Genomic DNA, 16,442 nt, shown 5'->3' on the forward strand with positions numbered 1-16,442 from the left:
GAGGTTCACACTAAAATATGACTAAATGTCCTGAGCAAATAGAAGGAATAAGAACTAAAGCCCTTCATTTCTGCAGCAGCCAGGATCAGACGGGTGAGTTAAAGAAATTTTTCCACAAAGTTTAAAAACACTGACATGCTGTCGTCTAACACAACAAACAGCTTGCAGATTACGTGATGAGTAGCAGACTGAAGTCCAGGCAGCCAAACAACACATCCTGAGAAGCTTACAGACTCACACGTCAGAATGCGTTTCCTTTTATTTTATTCTTCCTTTGTTCTCAGAGAGCACAATATGGAGGGAGCAGGAGTCATCACATCAAAACATTGATATTCAACATCTGTTCATTTTTCAGCTGGCTCGTTTCAGTGTTCCCTACTGCTGCATCTCACTGCAAAATGTGACTTTAGTGGGAAAAAATGGAAAAAAGTCAAAAATGTTATGCTAATCTGATCAATGCTAACATGCTAACAGCAGAACACAAGCCTATTCGTAATGGAGGGAGCTGCTATTCTCACAGACACATTTCTTAGTCTACATTTGTTCATGCACTTCAGTGACTCTCATCATCACGTGGAGGGGAAACAGAGTCTCAGCTCTACCCACTGTAGGGAAAGCTGAGGAGCGCGGCCTGTCCGGGGCCGAGGCGCAGGTCCGTCAGGTCCACGCTGCTGTCCGCAGGCAGGGCGCTGCTGTTGGTGCTGAGGACGACCGCGGCCCGCCGAGGCAGCGCCGCGTCGCTCAGCCGCAGGACCGCCGCCTCCTCCGCCCAGTTGAAGGCGGCCACGTAACGCTCACTCTGATCCCAGACCCGCAGGTAGGCCAGGGAGGATGAGGAGTTGGAGAGCGGGAGGAAGTCTCCGAACAGCAGGGAGCGCTCTTTAGCACGACGCTCACTCAGACCGCGGAAAAAGTCGCGGCAGGACAAACGCTCAGCCCTCTCTTCCTGTACGCGAAGAGGATCAACACACGGTACTGATGATCACAACACAATACTACAACTGTTACTAAGAGCGCTGCTGGTACTGCAATTAGTAGTAGTAATACTGCAGAAAAAACTGCAACAGCACAGATGCTCTTCTCCTTATACCATTACTACTAATACTTTTACCACTACTACTAGAAGTACTGTTACTCATAAAACTGCTCCTACGGCTTCTATTAAAACAAATCCTTCTAGCTCTACTACCACTGCAGCTACTAATGTTACTTTAACAACCACTGATGTCTCTACTGCCATGCAGCTTCTGCTCGCATTAGTATTAACTGTTACTAGTACTTGTACTACTGCTGCTGCTAAACTTGCTGCTACTACTATTATGACTACAATTAATACTAGTGCTTCGGCTATACTAGTTTTACTGTCTCAACTAGGATGCCAGCTGCTGGTACTGAACATAATGGCACTAAAACTCATTTTACTGCTAATTGTGCTTCTTCTATCACTTACACTCAGTTTTCATGTTATTCTGTGTTTTTTCCACTTCCTTGCCAGTGCAAAAAGTTTCAGGACGCAGTAACATGCGGTATCTCATGATGTGTCTGTTTACCTGTAGAGTCCCATTCAGCTCCTCATCAGAGTCCCAAAGCATTCTGGGAAACTTGGTGCCCTGGAGCATAAATGGCAGAGGAGACGGGTCAACGGGGACACGTTTGTTCATCCGTCTGTTTTCCATCTTTTTCTTTTGTTAAATTCAATTAATTTGTATTTGTCCTCACCTCGTCCATCAGGCCGATCTCGTCTCCATAGTTGATGATGGGGGTCCCGGGCAGCGTGAGCAGCAGCAGCTGGTGCAGTTTGACCAGAGCCGGGCCCACCAGAGACGCCAGGTGACCCTCGGCCCGCCCCCCCAGGCTCCACGCCAGCTTGGTCTGGCTGTGGGACAAATACAAGAGCTGGAGGGACTGAGCGCGCTCCGTGGCGTCTGTGCTGCCGGGTCGGAGGACCCTGGAGATCAGCAGGTCGACGCCGGTGGAGGAGAGGAGGGCGGACACGTCTTCAGCTGAAGAGCGATCTGTCACACCAATCAGGACTCTGAAAGACACAATCAAGCTTTGTTTTATGATGTCCACATTTTTAGGCCATTGTTTTAGGTTGCTTTTAGATGTTTTCAGATTCCATCTGTTTAAACTAAAACTGCAAACATGGAGACAGTAGGAGGTTGTTGAAGGTCACCTCAACGCTCTCATCTTTTCCACAAAAAGTCTCTTCCTCGTCTTTCAACTTTCCCCAACAAATTTATAGAAACGGCCGGAAGCAGTTTAAACATTCGTTTGTTCTACTTTTTATGTGACAATCAGCTGTCCCAGTCCTGACTGACGCCGGACCCGTCAGGAACAGGATAAGCTGGACTTGGTCCCACGAACGGTCTGACAGTCCGGTGTCTGACCTCTTGTTGGGACGCTCGTCTGTCCCGTTCTGGACGATGGCTCGGATGTCGGACCACAGTGAAGGCACCACGCTGGCCACCCGCTCCACCCCCAACAGCTGCACCCCATCCACACCTTCATTCATCCAGAAGACCAGAGCAGACTGAGGAGGGACAGAGACAGCAGTTAAACACAACAACAGCGCCCTCTGCTGTCTCACACGGGTCAGCTCAGGTCTGTTCATCGAATCAGCACACAAACTACAATAACTAACTTCCTGCTGTTGTTACACCACCTGCAGGCACCTGTCGGCCTCCCGTCACACGGTCTCACCTCTCCCCCTCCGTGCCCCGCCCCCCAGCCTGAAAACCTCTGTCCTCAGGACTCCCAGCTCACTGCTGGACCGCATGTGTGAGAGCTCACCTTCAGCCTCTCAGCCACGTTGGTCACACTGATGTTGGAGAACCAGGGACCAGATGATCCCTGGTAGTTAGGAGTCAGATCCAGAACCACAGAAATGCCTGCAGAAGCAGAGAAAATGTAAGATACAAAGTGTGTGAAGTACTGGTACTTCACTCGAGGTTTTTCTCTGCTCTTTTATTGAACAACTGGAAGGAAAATGTTTGATTTATTGGCTGTACGTAGTTTGTCTCCAAGTTCCTGAATGTTCATGTAATGTGCAACTTGATTTTAACCCCCCACAGACTGAAAATTCATGAACTGAATTAACTCACTGAAACACACAAATGTTCTGACTTTGTGCAAGAAAAAAATTTGTGGTTGTTTATATGAATTATTAACCCATTAATAAGCATGTAAACCATAAAAATAACATCAAAAATTCCAAGCGAAATCCCATCAGCCCCCAACGTCTCAGTCTCTGCCGTGTTTAAGTGATAATGATTCGTAATGTGCTTCACTATCTTATCAGTATTTGTACTTGCCCTTCTTATGAGCAGCCTGGACGAGGCCTTTAAACTGCTCCAGGGTGCCGACCTCAGGGGAAATCTCCTCAAACCTCAGGCTCATGGCGTCGTCTGCCGGGGCAACGTGGATCGGACCGACCACCAGACCTCTCACCTTCAGCTGAGACAGACTGGCGACCTTCTGCTCCAGGCCTGAGGAGGAAGAGGAGGAGGACACGAGGTGTGACTGAACCAGGCGAAATGTGAGGAAGTTCACATGCAGAGTTTCACATTTTGGGAAGCTGTCAGGACTCAGGATGTGGTTAGCTCAGCTTAGCATTAAGCCTGGAAGCAGAGGGAACAGTTAGCTTGTCTTCACCTGAGTAATGATTACAGCCACATCGACCTCTTTAACCTGGCTCCGCCTCCTCCTTTAAAGTGGGAACAGAGTGGTAAGTGGTGTAATGGAGCGCTCTGAGCTGCAGGACGAAAGTGTGAGTTTATTCACTCATTCAGGCTGTAATGGAGACATGAAAGCAGGCTGCCAGCCCGGCTGACCACCAGTCAGACCACATTCTGCATTAGATATGAACTTGTATTTGTGAGTCGGTTTCCGAGTTGTTTTCCGACTTCCGAAACCAGAAGGGACAGATGAAACACCACCCAAAGTTGGAATTCCAACTCGTCAACTGCGTCGAGAAGAAGACGCCGAGTCTGCAAACCAAGATGGCTGCCCGGAGCATCGAGTGTAAATAAAAGCTGTGGTTTTGCATGTTTTGTCTTTTTGTGTCCACTTCAGTAAGTCGTACACACAGCACTGTCTCACTGCTGCCTGTGGCCACACAGCTGTGGTCGTGTTAGGCGTGAAATACCACATAATGTGTTGTTTATCAGCTGGTGCTGCTTGTAACCGGTCGATGTTGCTATAGCAACAATGGCTGAATGACGTTACAAACGAGCTGACTTGCGTTGTGGCAAACAGAACGAACCCAACTCGGTTTTTAACAGATGTGATGTCACTCCGAGTCCGGAGTTACGACTTACGAGTGCAATGGAAAGCAGCAACGCTCTGCAGAGTTCCTACCCAGAGGCAGACTGAACTGCTGAGAGGAAGTGATGACACTGATGATGTCTTTATTCTACAGCCATTTCACTGTGCAAAACAAAAACAACGTCTCACTCAACTCATCTATGACTGGTTTAAATTCTATTGCATGTTATCAGCTCCACTTTGAGTTTCTCTGGAAATGGAGTAAGACAAAGATGGTTCTGCAAATCTGATAGATAGAAATATGCTAACACGAACATGAAAGCGTGTTTGGGAAACACTATGACGATAGAAAAAACAACAGCCAAACCTGTTTTATGCAGCGCTGCTGTTCTTTCTATTTCTGCGTTTGTTAACAATCAGAAGTTAGCAGCTCCTGTTAGCAGTGTAGCCATGGACGTACAAACCATCACCGGACTGCAGTGACAGAGTTTTGTTTATCTGGACTGGATTTATGGTCGTCTATTCTGGATGGACATCAGGGATGATGATGTCCTCGTGAAGTGGACATCACAACTGAGGAGACGTTAGTCTTTGTCCTGCCTACAAACCAGCAAACCAGAGTTAAATGAGCTCAGCCCAGCCGCGATGTTCATCTCGTTTGAATGGGGCTTGAGTCAGAGAAGCAAAGCCTCATGGGAGCTGTAGTTGCTGAATGCTGTGAAAATAAACGTTTCCTCCCAATTAAAATGTCTTCATATGCCACAGTCAGAATGAAATTCACAGGAAACTCTGGGAAAATGACGGCGAGGAAGACAAACGAGCTCAACGTGACAGTGAACGTGTTAATCGGCTGCCTGACTTGTGTTCGTTCACACTTCACGCCGTTTCACTTCTGCTGAACGTCAGCAGATGTAGTCAGCAGTATCAGCTATTTGGATTTTTCTTCAATGAATAAAAACTTCTCTGTTTGACTTGAACTCATCATCATCATTTTTACACATAAAAGGGGTGATATTAAGCGGCCTTGATTTAAACCACTCTCTCTGACACATGCTGAACTCATCTCCCAGAATGCCGTGCGAATGCTGGATGTTCTCACCCTTCAGGTTGCGAGCGTCGGTGAAGGCCCGGATGTTTCCGATCTCGTACAGCGGGCCGTCGTTCCACCAGTTGGTGGCTGGCAGATCTCTGCAGCGAGGAGCCTGCAGGATGATGAGGACGGCTCCGACCAGCATCCCCACCCAGCCGAGCCAGAACACCACCAGCAGCGCCCAGCGGGTCCGCACCCAGCTGACAAACAGCGATGTCATTTTACAGTTTTAATGAAAGAAGTCACATGTCTGCTTGCTATGTAAGTGCGTGTGTTGGTGGGTGTGTTGGGCCCCTCGGAGTCCCGGCTGATTTTTCTTTCGCCCCTGCTCACATACGTGCTCATTTACACTCATACAAATATACATTTGTATTTGTAATTTCCCAGTAATGGGACCAGTAAAGGATTATCTTGTTTTATTTTGCATGGCTGCTATTTGTCTACGTGTTGGCTGACATTCATCTTTGTAATGAATAATAATAATGAATTAACAAGGCAGCTGATTCAACATGAGTGAATACTGCGTGTACACTGTGTATAAGTACTACAGCTGCTGCAGTGCGGTGCTCCTCACCCCGGGGTCCCGGCCACCCTCAGCAGCTCCTCCTTGTTCAGCCCGGTGAATTTCAGCTCCTCTGCCTCCTCCGGGATCTTCAGCTTCACGGGTCCGTTCTTCTCCGCCGCCGCCTCTGCAGACGGAGCGTCCTGGTCCGGGTCTCCTCCTCCAGTCATCGGCTGCTTCTCCTGCTCCTCCTGGTCCAGGTCCGCCTCGCTCACGTCGGCCTCCGTCGCGTCAGCATCCACGGCGACCTGAGCGGGATCCGCCGCACCCTTTGGCTCAGCGTCTTTGGTCGCAGCATCCTTCAGCTCCATGTTCGTCTCGTCCGCGTTCATACCGGCGATTATGCGTCAGTTAACGCCGATGATCCAACCGATTAATCAACGACTTAATCAAACACACGACTGTTTGTCTGAATCCCCGCGGCGTTGTGTACCGTCAGTGTGTTGAGGGTGGGTGGCTGTCTGTCTGTCTGTCTGTCTGACTGTCTGTCTGTCTGTCTGTCTGACTGAGGGCTGATTTCAAACCCTCACAGAGAATAATCAGCCTTTCATATTTTTCTAAATTCTTCTTTGACGTAACTTTGGAGTGTGTGAAAATCTACCAAACAAATCAGAATGTAATCACTAACACCACACGGTAAAAACACGCCGGCAACCGTCACATATTGTCAAGTGAACGTATGTGACGTATGTGTGTGTCACATGGTTAAATTAAGCGGACACAGAGTGCCGCCGCCGCCAGGGGGCGGCAGTGCAGCACGCACTGATTAATGTGCGCTCAGAGGAAGACATCTGCCACAGTCTATGGCGGTGATAACGCAATTAAAAGAGGCCACACAGCAAAACCAGACTTTCACAAAGTGTTATTATTAATATTATTACATGCATATAGACAGAAAGACCAGCACTTCAACACCGCAGTCACCAGTTTAGAGCGGAGGGTTCAGAGCTCATTGCTCCTAACCATCCGGTTAAGACCGAGAACAAGTCCTCTGTGGCCGTTCCACCTCAGGACAGACCACACAGCGTCTCGCTGACCTCCCACAGTTTCCGAGCCACGGCGTCGTCTCGGGCCTGAGCGCACGTTTCCTGTGCGGCACAGCAGGAGAAGTAACGTCCGCTCAGAGGTTCGATTCCCTCCTGCAGGCAGCAGTGCAGCGTGGTCTGAGCTCCGGCCTCCGGGTCCAGGAACAGCAGCCGGGCCACGGGCTCGATGAAAACCTTCTGCCACAGGCTGACGTGACGTGAAAGCTCGGTCCGAACGACACCTGCGGGGCAAGATGGTGGAGAGACACGTGGTCTAAAATGTCACTGGGGTTAACAACGAACTGCGGGGAGATTACTGAAGGCTGCACAATACCGAGCGCACCCACCGCCACAGCCCTGCGTTACCTGGGTGGACGCTGTAGCACGTCACGTTGGTTCCTTTCAGCCTCTTGGCGAGCTCGTGGGTGAAGAGCACGTTACACAGTTTACTGTTGCAGTACGCCTGGAAGAACTGCCAGCTGTACCTGCCGGTGCCCAGGTGTCTGTTCACTGCCAGAGCCTGCACACAACAGCAGCATTAACACAGGTGACAAGGAAAGGCGTGTGCTGACATCACCTGTGCAGGTGTTGACAGAGACTGAGGAGTGTTCTCAGCAGAGAGCGCACACGCATGAAGGATTCCCTTTGGCTGACAGAGTTGATGACATCATGTCAGGCCTGAACACAAACAGATCTGTTCAGGTGTGAGGAATGCTGGAGGGAAACCTTCCTTATCTTCAGACCGTCAAGCCTGTTTTATGAACTTAACGGTTACTGAAATGAAAGCCAGCAGAGAAACGACAGCTCAGAAGACTCTGAAACACACTGATCTCAGTCATATCTTCTGTTTTATAAGCTTTTTGTGTTTTAAAGTCTTTATTTGTAAAGTAAATATTAAGTGTAGTGCAGTAAAAAGTAAAATATTTCCCTCTGGATATAATGCAGTAGAAGGTGCACAAATGAGAATACTATATATAAATATATGTAGAGTACTCGAGTAAATGTACTGAGTCACAGCCCATCATGGAAGAAATGGAAAACGTACAAGAGCTGGAACCTGGTGCTGGTCTACGCACTGCGAGGTCGAAACACTTTGTGTTCGTGTTGAGTTTGTTCACTTTGTGGTTTTTGTGTCTGAAGTCTACATTAAAGAGTTGTCCCTTACGTGTAAAAATACTTCTGAGTGTATGTTGGAGCAGCAATTTAAAAGCTCACATCAAAGTCGATTTGTCCCCAGCGATGAGCCATGGAGGACACGGTGACCACGCGTCCTCCGCCGCACTCCTTCAGACTCTCCAGCAGCAGGCAGGTCAACAGGAAGTGACCCAGGTGGTTCACCCCGAACTGGATGCCGAAACCGTCTTCTGTCCGCCCGTCAGCCACCAGACCTACAGGACAGACCAGCGTTTGTATCTGAAGGCTGTCTGCTAAGAGACGCCAATCAAAACGCCTTCAGAAATGACTAAAAATAAAATGTGAAAACATAAATCCAAATCTTTGGCTTCTCCCGGTTTGGCCTGAATGGAATTCTGGTGTCTGTTGAATGATCAAGAGGAAGACGGAAGTCAGGAGATTTTTGTCCCAGTGAACATTTTGTTTCCTTGGACCACATCAGGTGTCCCACTTCACCGGTCTCACAATGTCTTCACAGCGTCTGCTGTCAAAGAGCTGCTCTGAAGAGACGACAGGTCCAGAACTTAATGTTTTATAGCCCTTATAACCTAATAACAGTGTTTCCTTTCATCAATGTGCTACAAGACGTTAGCATGTGCTGCTATAAGTTAACTGAAGAACCACACCTGATCCTCTGCTTGTCTTGTTTCATGACTCACCTGAGTCCACATTGGTTTGCTTGTGGTCAGTTGGACCAAGAACTTCAGGGGCCCTTCGCTAGCTGACGTATTACAGACTGATGTCTGTAGCACTGATGTATTACTGACAACATTACAACGTGACTGCATTCCATTTAGGTGAGCCGGTTTTCAGGGTCCTAGTCCTGCTGGCTCAGTTAATGGAACTGAAGCCTCTTTAACAGAACTGGTTTCAGCTTCATGCTGTGACCAGTCAGAATGTCTAAAAAGTGTGTTTGTGTACCGGCGTTGTTGATGAGCAGATCCAGCCTGGACTCGGTTTTCAGGAATGTTTGGGAGAAGCAGCGGATGGACTTGAGACTGGCCAGGTCCAACAGCATGTAGAGCACGTCGGTACTTCCTGTTTCCTGGAACAACATCATCATCAGCTGAGCACGATGTTAACCAGAATTAGACCCCAACGTTTGGCTTCCTTTACTCCCTTCACTTTTCATTCATTTGATCAAAACTTTTCTTACGGTTCACTTCAAGTCCATCGACTTTGATATTTTCTCACGTTTTTGTAATTTCAGAGAAGCCAGCTCATGTTGTCGGATCATAAAGGAATGTTCTCAAGATCAACACAAAACAAACCTTAGAATCTAATTTTGTTTTCCCGAGGCGGTCTGTAGACCCGTCATACCGTCCCTGATCCGGTCTGCTTCCTGTTGTTCGTCTTTGTCCCTACCTGTTGTATATCTGCGATGGCTGCCTCGGCCTTGTCCCGGTTTCGGCAGGCCAGGATCACTCTGGCTCCCTTCCTGGCGAGGTGCAGAGCCGTGGCTTTCCCGATGCCCGTGTTCCCTCCTGTGGCCACAAACACAGCACAACACATCCGTGAACTTGTCGTCGTGGCCCGTCAGCAGGGTCGGTCGGCTCACGGCTGAAACACCTGAGCAGCTGCCAGGTGGACTGTGATGAAATGAGGCTCAGACGCTCGGTCACGATTCCACTGTGTGTTTATTTATCGGCTTTCAAAAGCTTTTTCACAGAGTCGTCATGTCGTTTATCTTCAGTGTCCTTCGTTCACAGACAGATTAAGAAGTACTCTACCTGTGACTTAGCGGCCCTACTGACAGCGTAGTCACAGAGTCTCCCGGCGTTTCAAAATATGACTTCCCTTTTTACCTAACCCTAACCCCAACAGCCTGTATGAGTGTGTGTGAGTGTGTGTGTTGCCTGGGCTTCAGTTTTATCAGACTCCTTGACTCCCAAACCTAGAGACAGGGGTCTGTCTTCTCAGTTTAGTTTATGTTGAACTGGTACACTTGGTACATTGCCACTTCTAGGCGACAGTTCAACATCCAGAGTATTACAAACGTATCTCTGTGTATGTGTACATGGTGTACTTTTGCTCTTTCCCACATGTGACGCCAAGCCAACATCAGTCCAGGTCGTGGCGACCTGTAGCCATTGTTTTCTCATGTTTCCAGGTATCTCCTATCTATTCCATTCTCAGAGCAGCCTCGGCTCTCGTTCTCCTACAGAAGCAGTAATGAGCCCCGGACAGACACTCACCTGTGATGATGACGGTCTTGCCGGCCATCGGTGCGTTTCCAGTGCATATGGATCTTTTGAAGAGCGTCTGTGTGAGGACGATGTATCCTCCCACAACCACGCCGGCCAGCAGCAGCAGCTGAAACATGGTTTAAAGCAGCTGTCCGATCCACCTGAGAATCACTGACTGACTCAAGAGCTGAGCTTTGCCTTTCGTACACCTGGTGGGACTCACCTGTCGGACCAGTTCTGCCTGCCTACAGGTGAGTCACAGCTCGGCCTGGTCCGACCGGTTCCTCATCGAAGCACTGACGTTCAGCTGAAACTCCAGCTGTTGTTTGACCTCTGACCCAGTGGTTTACCCTGAGCCCTCAGAGAGGCTAAAACTGCACTTCCTGTCAAAGCCTTCAAAATAAAAAATGCGCTACAAATGTGAAGAGACGTTGTACAGGACAGATGTAAACTGATATTTATCTGTGTGCTACAAGTGCTTTAAACAAAACACCAAACACAGGACATAAACTTAAGATATTACTTTATATTTTTGACTTGATTTATGAAATGAGACTGATTGTAGTTTTTAATTAAACAATGCAGTTACATCACAACAGATGAGTTTCCATTACTTCTGTTTAAGACAAACTTGTGACAGATAACAAGAGTTTCATTTTCAAACCTTTCAAACACGTTATTTTTATCGTACATACCTAAGAGACGGTTTAGAGCCCGTCAAGGACGGTCAGACTCTTTTGTTTTCTAAGCACCACACAGGAAACACACACACACACAAAACGGAGACGTCGTCCTGTAATCAGTCCTTACTGAGTGTCTCGTGGTGACGGCTTTAGGACAAACCACAGAAAGTCTCGCTGAGCTCCAACAGCTTCTTGGCCGCAGCGTCGTCTCTCGCCTTCGATTCGATGTTCAGCAGCGGCGCACAGCGGCTGAAGAAGTGTCCGCTGAGGGGCTCGATGCCTTGCTCCAGGGCACAGTGGAGTGTAGTCTGAGCTCCGGACTCAGCATCCACGAAGAGAAGAAAGACAACAGGTGTGAGGAGCAGCCTCCACCAGAAGCCGGCGTGACGCCCGATTTCCGTTTTTATTGCTCCTGGACAGAGAAGACAAAGGACGGAGAGTTTAACAGCACATTTAACTGATCTGCATGGAAGACCATTTCTGTCAGAAAAGATCAACTGTAATGTGTGCAAAAATAAAAATACTTATCAAATTATGATATCAACCACCGTCCTCGTACAAAATATGAACATTTTTGTGCATTTTTAAAATGACTGACAGCTGAGGAGACCAGAAACTGAAGCCTGACACATGACGTGTCCAACGGCGGCGCCCCGGTTCATATATTCAATGTTTATGTCCCCAGGGACAAGAATATGGACCAGCGCTGCACACCGCAGATGAATCTACCAGCAGTCAGCAGACGGGATTTTAATATGGATGTGCGTCTTACAGGCTAAATAAAACATATGACTAACAATACAATTAAGGTGTATGGACGTCCACTTCTGTCAGGAACAAATAACTGACTAATAAATGACAAAAATTAAAATACTCGCCTAAAACAAAGTTACGTAAAAATGTTTAGTTATTGATTTCTTCAGCCTTTCTAAGTCAACACGCACAGATCTTATTTATTAATTTATCTCTAATTTTTGTCTCTTTCTCTCCGACATTTCATTCCTGGTGCTTACTGACCGGGGTGGAGGCTGTAGCAGGTGACGCTGGTGCCCTGCAGCCTCTTGGCGAGCTCGTAGGTGAACAGGATGTTGCACAGTTTGCTGTGACAGTACTTCTTAAAGAGCTGATAGTCAGACAGTTGAAATCCACCTTCCCCATGCTGTAGGCTTTGGAGGCCACCGTCACCACGCGGCTCGGCCCGCTCGCCTTCAGCCGGTGCAGGAGCAACACCGTCAGCAGGAAGTGACCCAAGTGATTGACGCCAAAGATCATCCCGAAGCCGTCGTCCGTGTGTCCGCCGTTTATCAGACCTGAAGGCACAAACACCACGAACAATAGACTTACACTTGAACTGTGGCGGTTTTACCTCAGAACACAGATTGGTCCAGGACTCGTTTAGCCCAGCTTGGCACAAAGACTAGCGGAGTACTGACATGTGCTGAACAGAACGGGGGAGGGGGATGTGGAATAAATATAATAATATAGATATAAATATAATCAGTCTTACCAAATAAATAATAAACGAGGCCTCTCTCACTCACCTAACCTGTCTTAACAGATCTGCTTTTAGCGTCTTTTCATCTGTTGTCTAATTCTGCATTGTTCTTGGACAAAAACTTTGCCTGAAACGAGGGTCTGAGGACGGGGGTCTTGTGTGCTGTATAGATGGTAAAGATGTAAATAAAATCTGCCTTGACCAGACCATTGAAGAGTCTGCCTTTCAAAGGCCAAAAACACCAAAGGAAAAGAAAGCCGAGAATGTTGCAAACTTTCCAACTACAACAGTAACTCAGAGAAAGCGTTCGCACCTCTTCAGACTAAACCCTCCTCCCCATCAAGAACAAACCTCAGACGACAGGCCCCCAACCACTGGCCCCACCCTAACAACCAGCCAGACCAAAAGGAGGCTCTCCAGGGCCCAATAAACAAAGCCAGGGGTCCAGTCCTCCAGCACCTCCTCAGTCTTTCCCTGAGGCCGAGGTCGTGCCCAGCGCTCGTCATGACCACACACCTGTGGGTGCACATCAGCCAGACATCAGACTGGAGGAGGCTGTTGTCTTCATGACCCACAAGGCCCACAAGGTTTGGAGAAGCAGGGAAGCAAGCTGTGAAAGTTTGGTTCTGTGACTCCTCCAGGGCTCTCAACAGCACCCAGCTCAGGTTTGTAAGGGACAAGCTCCTGCAAATGTGACTGCAGACCCCTGCAGACCCCTGCAGAGCCCCCCCCCCCCCCACCGGCAAGACGCAGCATGTCGCGGTCTTGTAATTTTGCATTTGTATAGTTTCTATTTTATATTATTCTTATTTTGTACACGTTTCATTATTTCGCTTATTAATTTTCTGCACTTATTGATCTCCTTGTGCTGCTTTCTCTGGGTGTATTGCAGTGTAATACAAGAGGACGTCCTGTGCAGGGGTCATGGGCTGGTAATGATCATCAGGTTTCAACTGGTCAGCCGCAGGTGAAGCTTGACGGGTTAAACAGATAACTAAAAGTAAAGATTAAGCTGAAATGGTTAGCTGAAAGTGTTTCATAAAGGCTTGAAACACCCAGCGTCTGTCACTCCAGGCAGGATGTGACCTTCACCAAAACGCTGACAGTTCAGCTGCGTGAAAACATTACTGAAATAATCTCAGCTTTCACATAATCAGTTGAGTTTTAAATCCACAGGTGGCGGTGTGGATGACGGGGAACCACCGACGTTCTGTATTCACGAGAGCAGAGGGCTGACCGGCGTTGTTGATGAGCAGATCCAGCCTGGACTCGGACCGGAGGAAGTCTTCAGTGAAGGAGCGCACAGACTGCAGGCTGGCCAGGTCGAGCTGCATGAAGGTCACCTGGTTGTTTCCTGTCTCCTGATCACAAGGCAACAAACAGATGTCAGGGAGCATCAAACGCTGCCACATAAGAATACTGAAGGACCGGGGACGCTGCCCTGACGGACACCAAGCCACATCACAATCCAAATCATAAATCTGTGACCTCCTTCTGTCACAAACTGTTGGTTGTCTTTACCTGGATGATTTCCTGGACAGCAGCTTCTGCTCGCCGTCTGTCCCTGCAGGCCAGGATCACCCTCGCCCCCCTCCTGGCCAGGTCCATTGCCGTGGTCTTACCGATGCCAGTGTTCGCTCCTGGACAGGAAGGGCAGAATCCCTGACATATCACGCAGCAGCACCTGCACGTCCACGTCCTCACTTTTCCTCTCTTCCTATGTTGCAGAGACATTTAAGGCCTCCAGAAGAAGGAGAGACTGCATATGACAATTTGTAAAGCTTGCTAAGATGGCGGTGAGCTGAGTTAAACTGTGTTTACTGTGTTTTTAAAGGTCATGTCCATATTTAAAGACGAATTAAGCAGCACAGGAGTCATGTTTCAGTGAGGAAGCTGCTCGACGCTGCAGACGGTCTGCACGCAGGCCTGATTAACATCTGCCCAACATCTGCCTGACGCTTCATGGCCCTCTGGCGCAGTGCAAACGTCTTTCTAACGTTCAGCTTATGTCAGGAATCGTTCCTGATGACGTGTTTTCACTCTCAGCCCACCTGGTCTGCTCAGGTTCAGGTTCAGGTTCGGGTTCGGGTTCAGTTAGTAGTTACGCAACTGACAGACTCACCTGTGACGAGGGCGGTTTTGCCGTGTAACTTTGCGGTACTTTTACATGTGGGTAACTTGAGGACAGTCAAGTGAAGAAGAAAATAACTTCCGACTAACAGCAGAGCGAACAGCAGCAACTCCAGCAACATCCTGACCGCAAACACCCCAAAGTACACTCAACTACACACACATACTGGGGAACACGCAGCTGCTAACGTGATCAGTGTGTGTGTGTGTGTGTGTGTGTGTGTGTGTGGACTCTGTCTTCGTGTAACAGCTTATCGGCGCAGGCAGCAGCCACACACCCTCCCCGTCCTGGTCGATCTGCTGAAACCCGAGCCCAAACCTCCGTCAGGCTGATACGTCATCCTGGTTGGTGGATGGTGATAATACGGGCTGACGTAAGTCCTGAAGCACATGTGCAGCGCCGCCTGGTGGCTGATCCTGCACGTTACACGGTGTGACAGCAGTACGTGTGAGGCTGACTGGGCCTTTAGGTCTTACTGCTTGTCCTGATGTTGTGTTATAGCGTTTCGGTTACTCGGTTACAGTAGAACAAGACCAGTTACTGTCATTTAAAATGACTCTTGGTGTTTTTGTAGTTCACATCCACATTTCACCCACAGGGGACCTTTTTCAAGGTCTTCCTCTTCTCCTTTCTGCTGTTTGCTTCAGGCACAGCAGATCATCTGCTTCCATCTCGCCCTGTCCTCGCTGTCCTCTTCCCTCACACCGACTTCCTTCATGTCCTCCTTCACTACATCCATAAACCTCCTCTTTGGTGTTCCTCCTCTGAACATGTCCAGACCATCTCTGAAACATCTCACATGAGCTGTCCCTCTAACGTCCTCAATCCTGATCCTGTCCATCAGAATCAGAATTCCTTTATTCCTGAGGGGAAATTCTTTTTCGCACAGACCAAGAAAGAAAAGTGAAAGAATAGGATAAACAACAAGTACAAATCTGAAAAATACAGATATTTACATGTGTGGTATGAATAATCCTGGTGGCGCCCAAACAAAACCTCAACATCTTCAGCTCTGCTGCCCCCAGCTCTTCCTCAAAGCCAGTCTCTAAACCATCCAGCACCACTGGTCTCAGCAGCTAGCTGTCCTGTAAACCTTTCCTTCCATTCTTGCTGCTACTCTTTTATCACACGACACACCTGACACCTGTCTCCACCCCCTCCATCCTGTCTCCACATGCCTGCACCTTCTGTACCTCTGCTCCCTGCAGGCTTACCGTTCCCCTCGAGTCCCTCTCTTCAGGCTCTGGTCAATGTATTTTTTTATTGTTATTTTAAATTGCAAAGGCTTGATGTCACTTTATAATTTGTAGCAAAGTTAAAAACAGGAGCATCACTCTGTAATGGGAAGAAAACATTTAAAAAAGAGCGACACACTGGGATCATTCCAAAGTTAACCACGACTCCCGTGAGGCTTTGAGGGTGTTGTGTCTGAACTGAGCCAGTGGGACCTGCAGTCAAACGCCTCTGAAACACTTGGCTTTAAACCTAATTTATTACTTTGACGTCATTGTTGTAGTTTGTCTTCCTTCTGTGCTTTGGTTGTAAACACAGTCTGAAGTCTAACCGCATCACCTTTAGTTCAGCCTGTGACATCTGCTGTTCTCTGCTTGGCTGATAAAGATTAAAAACTGAACAAAGCTTCCAGGCTCTTCTTCTTCTTCTTCGGGCTGAAACTAAACTTCCTCTACAACTGAGCAAACATGGATCACTGACGAAGACCAAGAAGCAGTTTAAATGAACCTGAAGTTAAGACTTTGTTCACCAAATGGATTGATTAACTGTGAAAGTGATCAGCAGATCAATCGATAATTACATTATTATTTTCTTAGAC

At 48.1% G+C, this 16,442-nt stretch overlaps 2 protein-coding genes and 1 pseudogene across 2 annotated transcripts; all 3 read right to left on the reverse strand.

Moving 5' to 3' along the window:
* Positions 1-328: 328 nt before the first annotated feature.
* slc3a2b (solute carrier family 3 member 2b) lies at positions 329-6,629 on the reverse strand. The gene is made up of 8 exons (XM_046413856.1): positions 5,931-6,629; positions 5,366-5,556; positions 3,315-3,488; positions 2,794-2,891; positions 2,391-2,533; positions 1,720-2,035; positions 1,551-1,610; positions 329-946 (listed from the first exon to the last, which is right to left on the reverse strand). Exons 1-8 carry the CDS (start codon positions 6,248-6,250, stop codon positions 599-601), a joined length of 1,650 nt encoding a protein of 549 aa, XP_046269812.1. The 5' UTR covers positions 6,251-6,629; the 3' UTR covers positions 329-598.
* A 134-nt stretch (positions 6,630-6,763) lies between these two features.
* Positions 6,764-10,483, reverse strand: LOC124072429 (dehydrogenase/reductase SDR family member 13-like). The gene is made up of 6 exons (XM_046413857.1): positions 10,312-10,483; positions 9,482-9,600; positions 9,038-9,161; positions 8,159-8,331; positions 7,310-7,463; positions 6,764-7,185 (listed from the first exon to the last, which is right to left on the reverse strand). The coding sequence occupies exons 1-6, from the start codon at positions 10,436-10,438 to the stop codon at positions 6,926-6,928; spliced, it is 957 nt and encodes a 318-aa protein (XP_046269813.1). The 5' UTR covers positions 10,439-10,483; the 3' UTR covers positions 6,764-6,925.
* A 364-nt stretch (positions 10,484-10,847) lies between these two features.
* On the reverse strand, positions 10,848-16,351 carry LOC124072430 (annotated as a pseudogene).
* Between the last annotated feature and the right edge of the window lie 91 nt (positions 16,352-16,442).

The sequence above is a fragment of the Scatophagus argus genome, chromosome 15 (assembly GCF_020382885.2).
Source record: "Scatophagus argus isolate fScaArg1 chromosome 15, fScaArg1.pri, whole genome shotgun sequence".
Taxonomy (NCBI): Eukaryota; Metazoa; Chordata; class Actinopteri; family Scatophagidae; genus Scatophagus; species Scatophagus argus.